A 19,424-nucleotide genomic window follows, 5' to 3' on the forward strand; every position below is an offset into this window, starting at 1 on the left:
TCCTACTCCTGTAGAGGGCAGTATAACCCGAGTTGGTATTAATCAAGGACTACGTCTGTCAATGAGCTTAAGAGAAAAGGATTTTACGGTAAGATTTTACAAAAATCCATTTTTGTTGTACTCCTGTGCCTTGGTTATTGTTTCCTGTAGTAGCTTGTTGTTGGTTTCCAGGAAGGTTACTGTTTCTAGCACAGCTGGAACAGAGCTTTCCGGGATAGTGCTGGGTAGAAATGACGGGTGGAAGCCGTAGTTTGTAAAGAATGGGGATTGTTTGGTAGCAGAGTGGTTGGAATTGTTGTAGGCAAATTCAGCTAGCGGAAGTAATGATATCCAGTCATCTTGGGAAAAGGAAGAAAAGCTGCGCTACTGTCTACTGTCTACTGTCTCAGGGGCCGATCTTCCATCCTGCTTTACAGTCGCTGGCTTTAACGACGTGGCTGTTGAAAGACAGGTCCTGAGAGATCGGGGTCTCTCGTCGGCGGTCATTCCTACCCTGCTCAAGGCTAGGAAGGCCTTGTCCGGTAAAATCTATTACCGTACCTGGAAGGCTTATTTTGCTTGGTGTGAATCCAGGGGCGTCCATTCTCGCTCTTTTTCGGTGGCGAGGGTGTTGGCCTTCCTGCAATCTGGTGTGGACCAGCGTCTTGCGCTGACCACGAATTAGGGTCAGTTGTCTGCACTGGCAATCCTTTTCCAGCACCCCTTGGCGTCAAACTCTCTGATACGCACCTTTGTTCAAGGAGTGCGTCATTTGGCTCCTCCTCGGAGAGCGCCTTTACCTCCTTGGGACTTGAATTTGGTCCTGTCGGTTTTGCAACGTCCTCCCTTTGAGAACATCAGGGAGATTCCTCTGTCTGTGCTGTCACGGAAGGTTGCCTTTCTGGTGGCGATCACATCTGCCCGCAGAGTGCCGGAGTTGGCGGCCCTGTCTTGACGCTCCCCTTACCTAGTTGTTCATAGGGATAAGGTGGTCTTGCGACCCAACCAAGCTTTCCTTCCTAAGGTGGTTTCCGAGTTTCACCTTAGCGAGGATATTGTCTTGCCTTCGCTATGTGCAAATCCTAAGCATCCTAAGGAGTTTGCCTTGCATTCCTTGGATGTAGTCCAGGCGATCAGGGTTTACCTGGCGTCTACTGAATCTTTCAGGAAGTCGGATTCCCTTTTTGTCCTTCCCGAGGGCCCACGGGAGGGTATGGCCGCGTCTGCGGCAACCATTTCGAAATGGATCAGACAGACGATTGTACAGGCCTATTCTATTAGGGAATGGGTGCCACCCTTCCCTGTCAAAGCGCACTCTTACCAGAGCAGTGAGTGCGTCCTGGGCCTTCCTGCATCAAACTTCGGTGGCCCAGGTGTGCAAGGCTGCGACTTGGTCGTCCGTGCACACCTTTTCCAAATTTTACAAACTTGACGTTTTGGCATCGGCAGATGCCTCCTTTGGCTGCAAAGTCCTGTGCGTGGCTGTGCTTTGAGGGGGACATGGCGTTTGCCTGTCCCTGTTTGTTGGGGTTGTTTCCCCCTTTGTTTGATTTGCTTTCCTGGGTTTGTTGCTCCTGTTGAGCTTTCGTTACCCAGAGTTTTTACCTTTCTGGTTCAGACAAGGTTCCTTTCTCTGACCTGGGTGCTGCGTTGCCTTTGCGACGGTTGCGCTTCCCACCCCTCATGTCTACACTGCTTTGGGACATCCCATTGGTGAAGACTAATATGAGGGGCGGTGACTGTCAGAGGACGTAAGAGAAAACTGATTTTTTGTAAAATCTTGCCATAAAATTCCTTTCTCTGACTCTTTTTGGGGTTTTTGGACTATTTACTGCTTGCTACCAAACTAAGTTGGAAATGCTGATAGCAGGGGGGGTATTGGACCAGTGGGACAGCCCCTACAGGTGTGTCTATGCAAATTGTTTTGTATTTTAACAAGTCTTATGCCTAGCTTGCTCCTATGGATTTTACAAAAATTCAGTTTTCCTCAGATTCACCAAACATGCGGGAAAGAGCGTCAGATTAAGTATTCTTCGACCCAGGCCTGAAGGTTATGTGGAAGGAAAATCTTGAACAGAACAATGCCCACCGGGCTTGACGTGGTCTCAGACGTTTTGCTGTCCTCAAGTACTCAAGATTTTTATGGTCTGTAAAAATGAGTATGGGGTGAGCTGCCCCTTCCAAGAGATATCTCCATTCCTTTAATGCAGCCTTTATTGCAAGAAGTTCACGGTCCCCTACATCGTAATTATTTTCTGGTGATGAAAGTTTACGAGAAAAGAATGCAACTGGGTGCAGAAGGGCTTTGGCTCCCCGGGGTTGAGAGAGTACAGCTCCTACTGCTGATTCTGATGCGTCAACCTCCAACACGTATGGTAAGGTTGGATCGGGATGTTTAAGAATAGGCGCAGATGTGAACAGTTGCTTAAGAGTCTCGAAAGCGGATTGGGCTTTGAGAGTCCAGGAAAATCGGTTGCTATGCTTGGTCAACTGTGTGATGGGAGAAATGATGGCAGAGAACCCCTTTATGAATTTTCTGTAGAAGTTTGCGAATCCTACAAAGCATTGTACTCCCTTATCCGTGGGAGTTGGCCAATCCAGAATGGCTGTGGCCTTTTGGGGATCCATTTTTATACCCTCTGTGGAGATTATTAATCCCAGGAACTGGATGCTTTGGCGCTCAAACTCACATTTCTCTGGTTTGGCGTATAGGCCATGTTGTCGAAGGCGGGTCAGCACCTTTCTTACGTGTCCTTGGTGGATTTCTAAAGAAGGGGAAAAGATCAAAATATCGTCCAGGTAGACGATGACAAATAGATCCAAAAAGTCCCTAAAAATGTAATTGACAAAATGCTGGAATGTGGCAGGGGCATTATATAGGCCAAAAGGCATCACCAGGTACTCAATGTCCGAATTGGGTACGAAATGCCGTCTTCCACTCATCCCCAGCTCGTATGCGGACCAGATTGTATGCCCCTCAAAAAAACAGTTTTGTAAAGATTGTGGCTGACCTGAGTCTTTGAAAAAGTTTGGGTACCAAAGGTAAGGGGGTACCTGTTCTTGACTGTGACTTTAAGCTCACGATAGTCGACACAAGGTCTGAGAGAGTGATCCTTTTTTTTCCACAAAAAAGATGCCTGCTCCAGCTGGAGAGGTTGATGGGCGAATGAACCCTTTCTTCAGGCTCTCGTCAATGTAGTCCTTGAGAGCTATGAGTTCCAATTCAGATAAGGGGAAGATTTGTCCGAAAGGCACCTCGGCCCCTGGGAGCAGTTTAATGGGGCAATCATAGGATCTATGAGGAGGGAGAGTTTCTGCTCCTTTTTTACTGAAAAAGTCTGAAAAGTCCAGGTACTTGGTAGGGACAGATTTGCAAACCTCAGGGTCAGCGTCCATATATAACAAGGCTGATGCGGAACATGGTGGTCCTGGTATACAATGTTGTTTGCAGTAGGGTGATTTGAACTGGATCTCCCGTGTGACCCAATCAATGTGAGGGTTGTGTGCCTGCAGCCAAGGCATGCCAAGGATAGTTGGGAACAAAGGTGAGGCTATGAAATCCAAATGTAAAAGTTCCTGGTGGTTGGAAGTGGTGGTGACAGGTAAAGGGGTGGTCTCTTGAGAAACCAGTCCAGATTTGATGGTGGATCCATCTGCCAGATGAACAGAAAGCTTCTGGGCCTTGGACTGTAAGGGTATCCGGTGTACAGCGGCAAAGGACAAGTCTATGAAGCAGCTGCAGGCCCCAGAATCAATTATAGCTGGCACTTGAATAGTTCCTCCTGGAAGCTGTAACAGAACAGAGAGAACCAGATGAGAAGACCCGTTTGGCAGGGCTGGGGACTTGGGAGAAAAGATAGACAAGTATTTATGGAGTTTGGCTGGGCAATTTCTCACATAGTGGCCTGGTTCCCCGCAGTAAAGGCACAGATTGTTCTGCCGCCTGCGTTGTCGTTCCTCTTTGGTAAGCGAAGGACGGAGTAGGCCAAGCTGCATGGGTTCAGGCACATCCTGAGCAGGTTCTGAGGGTTCAAAAGAAGCCGGGGCTGGTGAGTTAGCTACTCGAGGCAACATCCACACAGGGCGATATGGTCCGGCAGATCTCTCCGCCCTGCATTCTCTCAATCTCCGGTCAATCTGGATGGATACCTTTATGAGATTGTCCAGCGAGTGTGGGACTCCAACTCGGGCTAGCTCATCCTTTAGGGCTTCTGAAAGGCCCATGCGAAACTGATAGCGGAGTGCTGCATTATTCCAATTTGTGTCTGTACTCCAACGCCTGAAATCGGAAACATATTCCTCGACCGCTCTGCGGCCTTGCTGGAAGGAATGGAGTGCGGCTTCTCCAGTGGTAGTTCGCTGAGGGTCTTCATAGATCTGGGCCATGTCGCTGAAGAAAGAGGACAGGGTGTCCAGTGAAGAAGCTTTCTGCTCTAGAAGACGATGAGCCCGTGCTTGGGGTTCCCCCTGCAGCAGGGAGATGGCAAACCCGACTTTCGTGGTCTCCAAATAGAAGGTGCGGGGTTGTAAGGCAAAATAAAGTTAACAAGCGGTGCAGAAAGCCCTGACTTGCTGCGATCACCTGAGAACCTTTCGGGGGTAGGTACTCTAGGTTCCGGTGGGAGCATCACAACTGTGGATGGTGCAGAGTTCCCAGCAGAAGGTGAGGACACAGCATTAGAAGCTGTGGTTGGTGTTGACAGCGTCTGAACATGTTCCTCCAAACGTGTATAACCTTCCTGCAGGTTCTTGACTGCCTGTGTGAGGCCGGCCAGGTGTTGGCATAATTCATCCAGGGGAGAGATTCCTCGCTCAGGCTCAGACATGGCTGTCTCGTATTGTCACATACCTGGTAGGTAGAGCCTGAATGTGCGGAGGAAGGCCTCTCTTACACTTCTGACTCAGAGCCCCTGATAGAGTAAACAGGAGGCGCGGAGTGCAGAGTCGCACGAGTGGTGGTGGACGTGCAGGCTGCAGGACTGCTTGTAGCGTAGAGTTCCAGAAGGAGGCAGGTGTCCTGGGAGTAGTTGGACCAATGCAGCAACTAGGGAGCCTCGGGGGAATACTGGAAGGTAAGCAGAGTCAGACAAGCCGGGCCATACACAGAGAGATCAGGTACAAGTGGAGAGACTAGAATGGTCAAAGAACAGGCTGGAGTCGGTGCAGGCAGAGAACTGGAGTAGTCAGAGGCAAGCTGTGTCAAGATTTCAGGAACAACACAGGTAACAGGAAGCAGGACTGGCACGGAATGCTGTAGACGAGACAGCACTGATCCTGAGAGCAAATACAGCTTAAATAGCCCTTTTGATGCCTAAACTGTCATCAGGTGCGCAGCGCACATTAGCATGAGCATGTGCACTCAAATTCACATGCAGGCGCTTTAACGTTTGCCAATTAGCTAAGTGCACCTCTTCCTTGGGAGATTCGAGGGGCAGGACCTTGCCTGCGGTTGCCAACTTGTCTTCTGGCAGGACCTTCCTGACATACTGTACGGGCTTGTGTCAATAGGCTTTTACGTTGTGTTGATCGCATCAGTTTGACATTTAGTTTCTGACACTTATGAGATTCAGAATTAATTGACAGGCACATTTGATCTTTCATGTGGGGTTTGCATTCCCACAAACTGGAATGGGAATGCGGTATCTGTTTAAAGTAAGCAAAAGCCAGTCAACACAGGTCCTAATAGTGCTGATCTGTGCCTCTAAGCTGAAGACTAGAGGGCAGGCTCTGCTTAACCACTTGCCGACTGCCGCACGACTATTTACATCGGCAGTCAGCCCCTCACAGGCAGAGTGACGTAGATCTACGTCGCTAGCCTGTGAGGGTTTAGGGAGCGCGTGGTCACGGACCCCCCCCCCCCCCCCCCCGCGTGTGTGACCGGCAGATCCGATGTCCGCCGGTCACTCGGCGATCGTCGCTGCAGAGGGAGAAAGGCAGGCGGCTAGTGTAAACAAGCCACCTGTCATTCTCCCCTGTGTAGAAACAGTGATCATACGGTTCTACTATGTAGGACAGTTGATCACTGTTTCTACAGCTCAAGCCACAGCCAATCACAGTTATAATCACGCCCCTAGGGACATAATCCACCCCGCCCTCTCAAATAAAGTTAACCCCTTCACTACCAGTGTCATTTTGCAGTAACCGTGCATATGTATAGCACTGATTACTGCAGTAATGTCACTGGTAACGCCAAAAGTGTCAAAAATGTCAGTCAAGGGTCCGATCTGTCTGCCGCAATGTCGCAGTACCGCAAAAAAAACGCAGATCGCCGCCATTACGCGTTAAAAAAAAACAACAAAAATGACAAAAATCTTTCCCTTTGTTAGTAAACGCGATAACTTTTGCGCAATCCTATCAAAATACGCTTTTTGCAATTTTTTTTACCAAGCATATGTAGCATAAAACAAATTGGCCGAAAATGTTAGAAAATTTTGATTTTTACATTTTTTTGGGGGGGAATTTCATATAAAAAAATGTGAAAAATATTGCTGTTTTTGCAAAATTGGCGCTCTTTTTTTGTTTATAGCGCATGATCAAAAAATCGCACAGGTGATCAAATACCACCAAAAGAAAGCTCTGTTTGTGGGAAAAAAAGGACGTCAAATTCGTTTAGGTACAGCGTCGCACGACCGCACAATTGTCCGTTAAAGTCACGCAGTGCCGAATTGCAAAATAGGCCCTGGTCAGGAAGGGGGTAAAATCTTCTGGGGCTTAAGTGGTTAAAGGCTGGTTTATAGAGAATTATGACCAATCTGAGACAGACTTGTCCACTTGTCATATATCAGATTATGAGGACACAGACCGCTCCAAACAATGCATTCAGAAGCTACTGTTCCTTTGTTCAGACTGCAGATTCAGAGTTGTGTTTGACAGTCCTCTATCTGACCCCCCCCATACTGTTTTGTTTTCGTTTTTGTTGGGGGTTTTTTAGTTTTTTTTGTTTTTTTTTACATTTTTAATGAATTCCATTTAAGGTTTTTATTTGCAATGTTGTTATGCCTGTCTGTATATGAAATCAAGTCTGATTCTTCTGGTAGGTACACAAGAGCCTGCAGCGGATCAGAGAAAGGAAGCTGGCCAATTTTATTCCATGGGGGCCAGCCAGCATTCAGGTAGCGCTTTCTAGGAAGTCACCATACCTTCCTTCTGCACACAGAGTCAGTGGGCTGATGATGGCCAATCACACCAATATCTCATCGGTAAGTAAAGGGTGTTCACTCATTTTCTGTTGGCTCCAGCTGTAGCTAGACTTTATCTGTTGGTATGCTAATGTGAAGTAAGTCCATCACAGGCTAAAGCTACTGTATTAAAGATAAAGTTATTTCTGTTTCGAACCATAGGTTTTCTCGATTGTTCATTGACAGACGCAGCTCCATATTTTTCTTGACCATTGGGTTATGCTGCCCCCTACAGGAGTAGGACACTAGGCAGGAAAAAATCTTTACTATGCCTATGGGGCAGTCCCTGCAGGCATACACCCACACACACTGCTATAGGCTTCAGTTTGTTTCTGCCTAGTTTAGGAGTAGGACCTAGTATCCGGCTGGGACTTCGGTCTTAGCTTGCTTTTTTATTTTAAAGAGAACCTTTGTTAAAAAAATTTATTTTTTTTAGCTAGTTATGTTCCTGAGAGAACTGCAATCAACAGCTGGCCTGGGTTTCAGACTGTATATCCTAGATCCTTAAGGTTGCCCGGCCAGAGGCCGTGTGCCTCACCACGACTGAGCCCCAATGGACAGGGGCTGGCCCGTGAGTGAAACACCTCACCAGGACGCATATGACCTGGTTAGGCCTGAGTCACAGCATACCCCTTGGCCATTAGCACCCCACCCCGAGTGGAGAGGCAATGGCCACCAGATATCGTTGGTAGGGTGAGTAAGTGTCCCCCCATAACTCTGGCGGTCTTGGGGTGCACATGGACCCCTCCCTGAGAAAATTGGACACTCGGGTACCCCTCATTTCCCCTGGCCTCTCGGTAGGTGCCAGGCTCCCCCAAGGCCTCCCTCCACACCAGTCATAGAGGTACCTCAGTCAGTGACGGGGGTCCTCAGGGGGTAGACACGCAGAAGCCACTACAGCGGATCTGCTAGAGGAGGGTTAATCCTGGTAGGGGTCCCTGCTGGGGACCCCCCCCCCCCAATGCCACGTACCCTTTGGACCTCTTAGGGGGTCCTGAAGAACACATGGCATGCCGTGGGGCCGCCATTTTCCTGTAGAATCGTCCTGCCTCATTATACGTTTTTCCCCATTGAAATGCATGGGTGGCCATATTTTTGCGGTTTCCCCATAGGAATGCATTGGGCGGCCATTTTCTTGGGGTCCGCGATTGCTGGACAGCAGGAAGCAGCTAGCCCTTAACTCTAGTGAATGACCCAGATATTTCCTATTCCTGTGAAGATCGTTTTTTCTACATAGCAGAACGATCCTGTCCTCCTCCATATCAATTGGAGGTATGTCGATTGGGGTCCTGTAATTATTCCTTACTCACCTTGCTATCGGCAGTGCTAGTGGCTAAAACTTGTAGTACCACTGGTGCAGCATTGCGGTCTGTTTTTTTTTTTTTTTTTTTTTTTTGCAGTTTTCTTAAAGTGACACTGCGTTATTCCAGGGTTCATAATGGAGTCCCAGGAACAAATTTCAGCTACTGACCCCCTCTTTGCGGTTGTGGGGACCTCCGGGTCGCAACACCTGTCTGCTTTAATGGGAGTTTTGGAAAACCTGGTCAAAAGTGGAATCAAAAATACCACTAGTAAAGGGATGGAGAGGACGATATATCCTCATCTGCAGCTGCGTGGGAAAACGCCCTAGTGGAGCACTTATAGTGTCACTGCAGGAAGCTCTAAAAATGGCGGATGATTCTGCAGCCTCGGGGACGCAGGGTTTTTTTGGCACACGCAAATCCCAGAAGTCGTGTAAGGTTTTCCCTTGTTCGGAACTTTTTGACAAAAATCAAACAGATGTTAGTGGTGCCAAAGCATTTTAAAAGCGCTACCCATTCACGGACGCGGTGTTTGCAAGATGGACCGTACCACCGAAGGGGGACCATCCGGTTTCCAGAAATCTACTGTGGTCCCGGTCGAGGAGTCCCCAGTCTTCACAGAACCTGTGGATAGAAGGATTGAGCCTTTGTCCCGCAACTTACACGTGATAGCGGGCTCAATACTTAAACCGATCTTCGTGACTGATAGCTGTGTAACTGTGCTCTGCGACTGATAGCTGTGTGACTGTGCTCTGTGACCGATAGCTGTGTGACTGTGCTCTGCGACCGATAGCGATCTGGGACTGACTGACCATATAGCGATCTTCGACTGATGGCGATCTGTGACTGACCGTGCTATGCGACTGATAGCGTTCTGTGACTGACCGTGCTCTGCGACTGATGGTGATCTGTGACCAACTGACCGTGCTCTGCGACTTTTACCGATCTGTGACTGACTGACCGTGCTCTGCGACTGATAGCGATCTGTGACTGACTGACCTGCTCTGCGACTCTTAGCGATCTGTGACTGACCGTGCTCTGCGACTGATAGCGATCTGTGACTGACCGTGCTTTGTGACTGATAGCGATCTGTGACTGACCGTGCTTTGTGACTGATAGCGATCTGTGATCTGCGAGCTGTGACTGACCGACTGATAGCGTTCTGTGACTGACCGTGCTCTGCGACTGATAGTGATCTGTGACCAACTGACCGTGCTCTGCGACTGTTATCGATCTGTGACTGACTGACCGTGCTCTGCGACTGATAGCAATCTGTGACTGACCGTGCTTTGCGACTGTTAGCGACCTGTGACTGACCGTGCTCTGCGACTGATGGTGATCTGTGACTGATCGTGCTCTGCGAATGTTAGCGACCTGTGACTGACCGTGCTCTGTGACTGATAGTGATCTGTGACTGACTGTGCTCTGCGACTGATAGTGATCTGTGACCGACTGACCATGCTTTGCGACTGATAGCGATCTGCGACTAACTGACTGATAGCGATCTGCGACTGATAGTGATCTGTGACCGACTGACCTGCTCTGTGACTGATAGCGATCAGTGACTGACTGGCCGTGCTCTGCGACTGTTAGCGATCTGTGACTGACCTGCTCTGCGACCGACAGCGATCTGTGACTGACCGTGCTCTGTGACTGATAGTGATCTGTGACTGACCGTGCTCTGCGACTGATAGCGACCTGTGACTGACCGTGCTCTGTGACTGATAGTGATCTGTGAATGACCATGCTCTGCGACTGATAGTGATCCGTGACTGACTGACCGTGCTCTGCGACTGATAACGATCAACAACTAACTGACTGATAGCGATCTGCGACTGACTGTGCCCCGCGACTGACGGTGCCCCGTGACCGACCGCGACGGACGGTGCCCTGCGACTGACTGTGCCCTGCGACCGTCCGTGACTGACGGTGCCCTGCGATTGATGGTGCCCTGCGACTGAGCGTGCTCTGCGACTGAGTACCTGGGAAGACTGGTAAGTATCTTAGCAACTGGTGAGTTTCTTAGCGACTGGTGAATATCTTAGCGACTGGTGAGTATCTTGTATCTTGACGACTGGTGAGTACCCCAGGTTTAGTACCAGGGGAGATAGAGGTAGTGTAGGTAAGGAATAGCAGGTCATTACCATTATCCCCATAGAGTAGTGGGTAATAATGTCTGACAGGATTGCGGATGCCACTCTTGCTCCATGTATGCATTCCTTGATGAACCAATCGAGGACGAATGCTGCTGTGCAGGATGTGTGCGAATAGTTGCTCTGGAAGCCCAGATCCTGGATCTAGAAAACATAGTGGCAACACTACGTAGCATCAACAACCTGGAAAGGAGCTTGGACATTACCCATCAGGCGCTGGCAGGGGCTGGCATAGAGGAGGGAGGAGTAGAGGAGACGCAGGCATCAGAGGTAGGCAGTTGGGTGACCTTTAGGAAGGGTAGAGGGATGAGGGTCAGGGAGGCCAGTCCTGAGTTGGTACACCCTAACAAATTTGCCAAGTTGCAGGTTGAGGGGGATATCAGCTGAGGGGTGGCAGTGCTGGAGCAGGCGCCCTCCCCCAGCTGCCAGGGGAGTGGCGGCTCCAGGAAGAAGGGGGGCCGAGATTCAGGAAAGGTTAGACAGGCTGTGGTAGTTGGGGACTCAATCATCAAGAGGACAGAGAGGGCAATCTGTCGAAAAGATTGCGATAGCCGGACAGTAGGTTTACCGGGCGCTCGAGTTCGGCACACCGCGGATCGGGTAGACAGATTATTGGGCGGGGCTGGAGATGACCCAGCCGTCATGGTGCATGTGGGCACTAATGACCAAGTAAAAGAATGATTTCAGGGACTTTGGGAATAGATTGAGGAATAGGACCTCCAAGGTGGTTTTCTCTGAAATACTGCCGATACCTCGAGCCACACAGAAGAGGCAGAAGGAGCTTAGGGAACTTAACAAGTGGCTGAGGAACTGGTGTAGGAAGGAGGGGTTTGGGTTCCTGGAGAACTGGGCTGACTTCTCAGTCGGCTACCGGCTCTTTAGTAAGGATGGGCTGCACCTTAATGGGGACGGTACAGCTCTTTTGGGGAGAAAGATGGCCACCAAGTTGGAGGGGCTTTTAAACTAGGAGACGGGGGGGGAAGGTTCAGAAGTAGAGTCAGTCAGGAGGGAGCAAAGGACAGAAGGCAGTAGTAGAGTCAGCAGCGACAGTAGTTCCATAACCTCAATTGGGGGGTCTGTGCAGGAAAACCTCAGACCAAACAGGAATAAACATAATCACCATTCACGATCAACTTCCACAAAACTAAGAGGGGTATATGCTAATGCCAGGAGCCTAGCTAATAAAACGGATGAGTTGGAAATGTTAGTACATGAGGAAGACATAGACCTTGTGGGAATAACGGAAACTTGGTTCGATCCCTCACATGACTGGCTGGCCAATATCCAAGGGTATTCGGTGTACCGGAAGGACAGGGTAGGAAAAAGAGGGGGAGGGGAACAATGTAAGGCTGATAGAGAGGAGTGATATTACGGAAGGGATGAGTATGGAGTTAGAATCCGTGTGGGTAGAACTCCATAGGGAAGAAGAAAAGGGAAAAGTAATTGTGTGGGTTTGCTATAGGCCACCCAACCAAAGGGAGGAGTTAGAGCTGGAATTTATATCACTGTAGGGTAAAGTGGCAAAACTGGGATCAGTCATCATATTGGGGGACTTCAATTATCCCGACATTGACTGGGAAGAGGGGACTACACACTCACAGAAGGCCCGTCTATTCACGGAAACCTTACAGGACAACTACATGTCACAGTTGGTGGATTATCCTACTAGAGAAAATGCAGTCCTGGATCTATTGATCACTAATGACCCAGACCTAATCTCGGAGGTAGGAGTCCAGGACAACCTGGGCTCTAGCGATCACAGGATGATCACATTTAGTGTAAATAACAATATAACAAGGCAAGTGGGGAACATAAGAACCCAAAACTTCAGAAGGGCAAACTTTCCAAAATTGTGCTCATTGATGGAAAGGGTAAACTGGGACCAAACCCTGGGATCACTGACCACGGAGGACAAATGGGAATGCTTTAGGAACATATTAAACGCATCTTGCAGTGCATTCCTATGGGAAACACATTTAGAGGAGACCAAGCCAAACCTGGCTGGCTAAACCGTAACATTAAAAAGGCGGCAAATAAGAAAAGTAAATACGAAATCAAAATGGCTAAAATCAACTTTGAGAGACAAATAGCGGAGGATAGTAAAAAGAACCCAAAGAAATTCTTTAAATATATCAACAGCAAAAAAGCTAGAGAAGAGCATATTGCACACATAATTAACAATGATGGGAGGATGGTTACAGAGGACACTGAAAAAGCAACCGTGCTGAACGCTTTTTTCTCGTCAGTCTTTACACAGGAAATGGAGGAGTACACGGACCACGACTATATGGTTAGTAGTAATACACAGGTCTTGCCGCTATGGCTAATGGTGGGTGAAATCAGGGAAAGGCTGTATAAAATTAACACAAACAAATCACCAGGCCTGGATGGCGTACATCCGAGAGTACTCAAAGAACTCAGTAAGATTATATCTAGACCACTGTTCCTGGTCTTTGATGACAGTTTTATGACTGGAAATGTACCAGGGGATTGGTGGAAAACTAATGTGATACCGATATTCAAAAAGGGGCAGAGGCATATCCCGGGAAATTATAGGCCTGTCAGTCTGACATCGATAGTATGTAAACTTCTGGAGGGGATGATAAGGGAATATATCGTAGAGTTTTCTAAAGACAACATCATCATCAGCAGTAATCAGCATGGGTTTACAAATGGGTGTTCTTGTCAAACCAATCTCTTAACATTCTACGAGGAGGTGAGCTGTGAGCTAGATAGGGGCAGACCAGTGGATGTGGTGTACCTGGATTTCGCTAAGGCGTTTGATACAGTTCCCCACAAGCGCTTAATTTATAAAATAAGGTCTGCAGGTATCGACCGCAGGGTTTGCTCTTGGATATGGAACTGGCTAAAAGGGCGTGTCCAAAGGGTGGTAATAAACAGTGCATACTCAGACTGGTCTGAGGTGGTAAGCAGGGTCCCCCAAGGCTCAGTCCTAGGACCAACCTTGTTCAATTTATTCATAAACAGCATTGAGGACGGGATCAGTAGTTTGATATCAGTTTTTGCAGATGACACAAAATTGGGCAGGGCAATAACTGCACAGCATGAAGCAGATATCCTACAGAATGACCTGGACAAAATAACAGAACGGGCAACGACCTGGCAAATGAGGTTTAATGTGGAGAAATGTAAGGTTTTGCACTTGTGGACTAAAAAAATAAAAGCACAATACACGTTAGGGGGGGAATCAACAATGGAGAAAGATCTGGGAGTCTTGGTAGATGATAGACTAGGCAATAGCATGCAATGTCAAGCGGCAGCTGCCAAAGCCAGCAGAATATTAGCATATTCCAGAGATAAGACTATAATCCTTCCACTTTATAAAACTCTGGTCCGACCACATCTGGAGTATCCTGTCCAGTTCTGGTCGCCAGTCCTCAGGAGGGATGTGTTGGAGCTGGAGAGAGTCCAGAGAAGGGCAACTAAACTAATTAGGGGATTGGAGGACCTTAATTATGAAGAGCGTCTGCAATCGCTTGATTTATTCTACCTGGAGAAGAGACGCCTGAGAGGGGACATGAAAGCAAATTAATAAATATCTCAATGGTTATCTCGGCTTAGAAAAACAGCTATTCAGTCAAAGGGATTGCATGAGGACTCAAGGGCATACAATGCGATTAGAGGAGAAGCGTTTTAACCTCAGGCAACGTGGGGGGTTCTTTACTGTTAGGGCTACAAGATTGTGGCAGAGAGAAAAGGTTAAAATATCGGGGAATAGGTATGATCTCAGTGTGTAGGGTGGTCTTCCTTAATAGAGTATCTCAACTAGGTTGGTAGGTGTGTACCAGGAACCACAGGCAACCTTTGATTCACTAATGAAAAGAGGGGGGTATTTTAAGGGGATATAGATCCTCACGATGGTTGCAATTACTAGGCTCACAGTTGATGAGGTGCATAAATAAACTTTATTGGTGATATCAAAAAAATAGACAATAGTTACATAAATCGAGAAAATATGATGACTCAATATGAATCATCTGTTAAAACGTAACTCTATGAACCAGTAATGGTGGAGTTGCTGTAGTAAGCAATATCCTGACCATACCTTGTCCACCCTCTTTAGAAGTGCTGAGTGTGCACTGATCGGGAATGCTAGGAGTGATCTATCCAGTAGGATAATATTTCACTTCTACTGCTTCCCTATCTAAAATTGGAATCCAGAGCTGCCTATGGAGTTTGCACTGTAGAATGCAGGGTAAGTATAATCAACAACATTCAAGACATACATGTAGGTGTATAATCACAATTAATACAATCATGTGCGAGTAACATTGGCATGAAGCTATTTCCGACTCAGGGAGGAATGGGATAGAGGTAGTTAATGTCACAATACGCCAATGTGGAGTGGGGGATGAAAGTTGCCCCTAATGAGAAAAAAAGTGTGCACTTGGTTCATAGGTTGGCTTAAGCGTTGGAGCTCATATTGTGAATATTAACATCCGCTATAATGTAATCTGAATCCTTATATCCGGAGGTATGACACTGTGCAGTAGTTTGTAGTATTGGGGTGTTGGTGTGGGGGCGAGGGGAGGAGCGGTAACAGATCCAGGTTGTAAATAGTGATGAGTGAAGGATCACTTCCTTTTCTAATATGGGGGCACAGATGGTTTTTAAAACGAATCTATGCTTAGTCAGCCGTGTAGAGGGGCTCGTGGCACCCGGGACCAGGACAGTCTGTAAAGGGGAGTATTACCTTGTAAGGTTTGTGACATAGGTCTTCTGGGCTATGCCCGATCGTTTCTCTGTCAGTGATTGATGCGTGTATGCATTTTTTTATCTTTACTCACCCCTTGATGTCCGGTCAACCTGCCGCGGTGTCACAGAGCTTCATTACCTCATTGGCTTCCAGGGGATGTCCGGGTCTGTATCACTCTGTAGAGCCTTCAGCCTTTCTCATCAATGGCGGTCCGCTGTCTCTATAGCGTGGTTCGTTTCCACCAATTAAGTGCTTTACCTTTTACTGCTATGAATGCAGTGTAGCGGGGTCCGGCGGGGGAAGGTGGAGGAGAAAGAAGGTTTCTGCTGTGTCGCTGCCTTCCGGGTTGCTGCACGCATGTGTCGTACCTCAGAGTACCGATGTACCGATGTGACGGGCCTTGCGTGGAGTCGGAGGTTCCTGTGTGAGGGTGGGCTTGGTGCTGGCGTCTGCCGGTTTCTGTGGGAAGTATGGTGGCTTTCAAAAGACTCTTAGACGTACATCTCAAGGATCAGAACATTCAGGGGTATGTGAGATGATTACGCCCACACACACCTACACAGGTTGAACTGGATGGACTATTGTCTTTATTCAACCTCACTTACTATGTAATACTATGTAACTATGATCACTCAGGTTTCCCAGACCATATAGCAATGGGCAAAGTTACTAAAAAGTGACTTAGAAGCGGAACAGCTCTCTCCACGTCCGATGTAGCTAACAAACTAAATGGTCCAAGCCCTACTATTTATATGTGATGCGTCACTAGGTGCGGCCCCCCTTGTAGCCAGAGTGTCCGCAGTGGGGGTAGCTATTAGACGCATGATATGGCTAAAAAGCTGGTCAGCAGTTCAGGCCTCAAAAAAAGGCTCCATCAGATCTCCCCTTTTTGGGAGACCGTTTGTTTGATTCCTCATTATATTAGTTAATCAAAGGGCTCACAGGCGGAAAGAGTACTCTTCCTCCTCAATCCGCCAAGGGCAAGTCACCACATATTAGACCAGGGCCTTATTTCAGGGCCCACAGGCGGCCCTTTCATGCCTTCAGCACGCAGGAGAAGGGATCCAAGCCATTTAGGTCTTCTGTGGGTGCCAAGAAGATATGGTCGGGTAAGCCGAGAACAGGCCAATCCAGACCTGCAGACAAATCCCCATTTGCATGAGGGGAAGCTCTCATCCGTATCTGGGGTGGGAGGATGTCTTCTCTTCTTTCCAGAACCATCGACTTCCTTGATTCAGGACAAATGGGTCCACGAACTGATCCTATCGGTTTACAAGACCGAATTCGGGTCTCGACCGTTGGACAGGTTCTTCCCATCCAATCTACACCCATCTCCAGGCCGGGGATCTATGAGAGGTGGTACAAGATCTGCTGTAGCAAGGGGTGATTGTGCTGGTTCTTTCTCTGGAACACTTTCAGGGGTTCAATTCAAACCTGTTCACTGTGCCCAGAAAAGAAGGCAAAGTACGTCCAATCCTGGACCACAAGGCTCTGAACAACTTTGTGTGGGTACAGAAGTTTTGAATGGAGTCCATTCGCGCGGTAGTGGCGTCTCTACACCAAGGAGACTTTTTGGCCTCCAAAGATCTCAAGAACGCATATCTACACATCCCTTTTTACCCTGGACACCAGTGTTTTCTTTGCTTCATTGAAGGAGAGGAGCATTATCAACTTGTGGCATTACCCTTAGGTCTCGCCTCCGCCCCCAGGGTCCTTACCATACCAAAGTATTGGCTCCAGTGTTGGCATTACTGCAACAAATGAGGATTACAGTACTGAGGTACCTGGACGATCTCCTCTTGAGAGCAAACTCCCATTCAGCCCTGTTGGACGACTTGACAATTACTGTACAGACTCTGCAAGAGTTTGGTTGGAACATCAGTTTAAAAAAAACTGCCCTGCTACCATCCTTAAAACTGGTTCATCTGGGCCTGACTCTGGCTTCGGCGAGGGTTTTTCTTCCCCTGGACAAGCTGCAAAAGTTGCAGGGAGTGATTCGTTTGCTGTTATCCAGCAATATGTCCTCACTGCGGACTTGCATTCGGGCCTTGGGTCTGATGGTGTCAACCTTTGAGGCTGTTCCAATTGCTCAGTTCCACATGAGACCCTTACAAAGGGAAATTCCTGTCAAATGGAACAAAGATCCAAAGTCCTTGGACACTATGATTCGGTTCAGTCACAACACAAAGAATGCTTTTCCATGGTGTCTTTACTTGTTAGCGCTACGCCAGGGCAAGTCCTTCCTCCCATTGTATTGGACTGTGGTAACCACAGACGCCAGCCTGTCCGGCTGGGGAGGAGTGCTGGGGAAGCTGTGTGTCCAGGGGTCCTGGACAGTACAAGTGTCCAGACTTCCGATCAATATCCTGTAACTCAGAGCGATAAAGCGTTGCCTGAGTCACTGGACAAATCCTTTACAGGGTTGTCCAGTCTGGATGCAATCGGACAATGCCACGGCCGTGGCTTACATCAATCATTAAGGGGGCACCAAGAGTGTCTTGGCAGCCCGGGAGGTGGCCGAGATCCTGAAATGGGCGGAAAAGTTTGTTCCAGCTCTTTCTGCAGTGCACATCCCAGGTGTGGAAAACTGGCAGGTGGATTACCTGAGTCCTCAGGTGTTGGATCACCTCCTGTGTGTCCCTTGGGGGACACCTGATGTTGACCTGTTAGCTTCTCGACTCAACAAGAAGGTTCGGAGGTTTGTAGCCAGGTCTCGGGATCCTCTGGCTGAGGCCACAGACGCACTGGTGGCTCCCTGGGGTCAATATCGGCTGATCTATGCATTTCCTCCACTGAAACTACTGCCGAGGCTTCTGCGCAGAATAGAGGTGGAAGGGATTCCGGTTATTCTGGTGTCCCCAGACTAGCCTTGCCAGTCTTGGTACGCAGATCAGGTAAGGTTGGTCGCCGATGCTCCTTGGAGACCTCTCAGGGAAGATCTCCTGTCTCAAGGACCAATCTTCCATCCTGCTTTACAGCTAGCTTTAATGGCTTGGCTGTTGAAAGCCAGGTGTTGAACGATAGAGGTCTTTCTGACTCAGTGATTCCGACTCTCTTGAATGCCAGAAAGTCTGCTTCTAGGAAGATCTATCATCGTACGTGGAAATCGTATATCTCTTGGTGTGAATTGCTGAAGGTGCATCCTCGCCTTTTTCTCTTACGTCCTCTGACAGACGCAGCCTCTCCCAAGTTTCGTCACTATTGAGTAATGAGGCCCTCTGCAGGAGCAGGCTAGGTAGTGAAACTTCATTAAAAAGCTTTAACTAGACACACCTTAGGGGCTGTCCCTCTCGACAGTACCCTCAGACACTTGGAGCATACTAATCAGTTTCTTGCTGCCTATCTCAGGAGTAGGACATAGAATACCCTGCTGGGACTCTGGTCTCAGTTTTTTTTTGTTTTTTCTTTGAAAAATGTTTATTTTTTTTTCTTCACTCGCTATCGCTAGCTAGTCAGGGGAATCCTCCTGGAGAACTACAAGCGGCAGCCGGGCTGGGCTTCGCACTGGATAATTTAGATCCTTATGGTACCCCAGCCTGGCCTACGAGCGTGCGCAGGTTGTGTTCCGCCCAGGCCTCGCCACGACGGTGCCCAGACGGATGGGGATGAGCCTGCAGAGAAATTCTTTGCTGGGACGCATCAACCTGGAATGCCCTTTGTTGCAGCGTCCCCTCTTGGCTGACGGCACCCCCACTCAGGGTGGGAGGGGAGCGGTTTCGGAGAGGTGCCCGTGGTCCATGGTATGTTGAGTGATGCTACCCCCCCCCCGTGTTCCTGGGACAGTATTCTGGGGGGGTGATGTGGGCCCACTCCTAGGGATGTCAGAGCGGTAGTCTCTCTCTGGGTGGTCCCCCCTGGCCTGTCTGGACAGGATCCTGCCTCCCTGCTCATTATAGGGGCGCTCTAGCGGCATCCACTGCGTGACGGGGAGGTGTAGGGCTCCTACCTTATCCTGGGGGCTTCCTGTAGTGGATTCCCGCTGTGGGCAGGGTTCCTGGGCTCCTGACTGTCAGCGCCGTTTTCGGCCGCCATTTTGGGTAAGGGCAAGCCTGGCTGCATCAGTGTATGGGCAGCAGTCATTTTTTGCATTAAGGTG

The 19,424-nt window shown here is 48.6% G+C and overlaps 1 protein-coding gene across 2 annotated transcripts in view; it reads left to right on the forward strand.

Moving 5' to 3' along the window:
- Positions 1-19,424, forward strand: part of LOC309566226 (tubulin gamma-1 chain) — a 515,319-nt gene that overhangs the window by 451,431 nt on the left and 44,464 nt on the right. Inside the window, exon 10 of one of the 2 annotated variants that reach the window (XM_082271328.1) lies at positions 7,017-7,178. The exons of the other annotated variant lie outside the window; for it this stretch is intronic. Coding sequence (XP_082127454.1) covers positions 7,017-7,178 — 162 coding nt within the window. The remainder of the gene's footprint in view (positions 1-7,016; positions 7,179-19,424) is intronic. 2 annotated transcript variants of the gene reach the window in all.

This window comes from Pelophylax lessonae (genome assembly GCF_965119305.1).
Source record: "Pelophylax lessonae genome assembly, chromosome: 11".
In the NCBI taxonomy this organism is placed as follows: domain Eukaryota; kingdom Metazoa; phylum Chordata; class Amphibia; order Anura; family Ranidae; genus Pelophylax; species Pelophylax lessonae.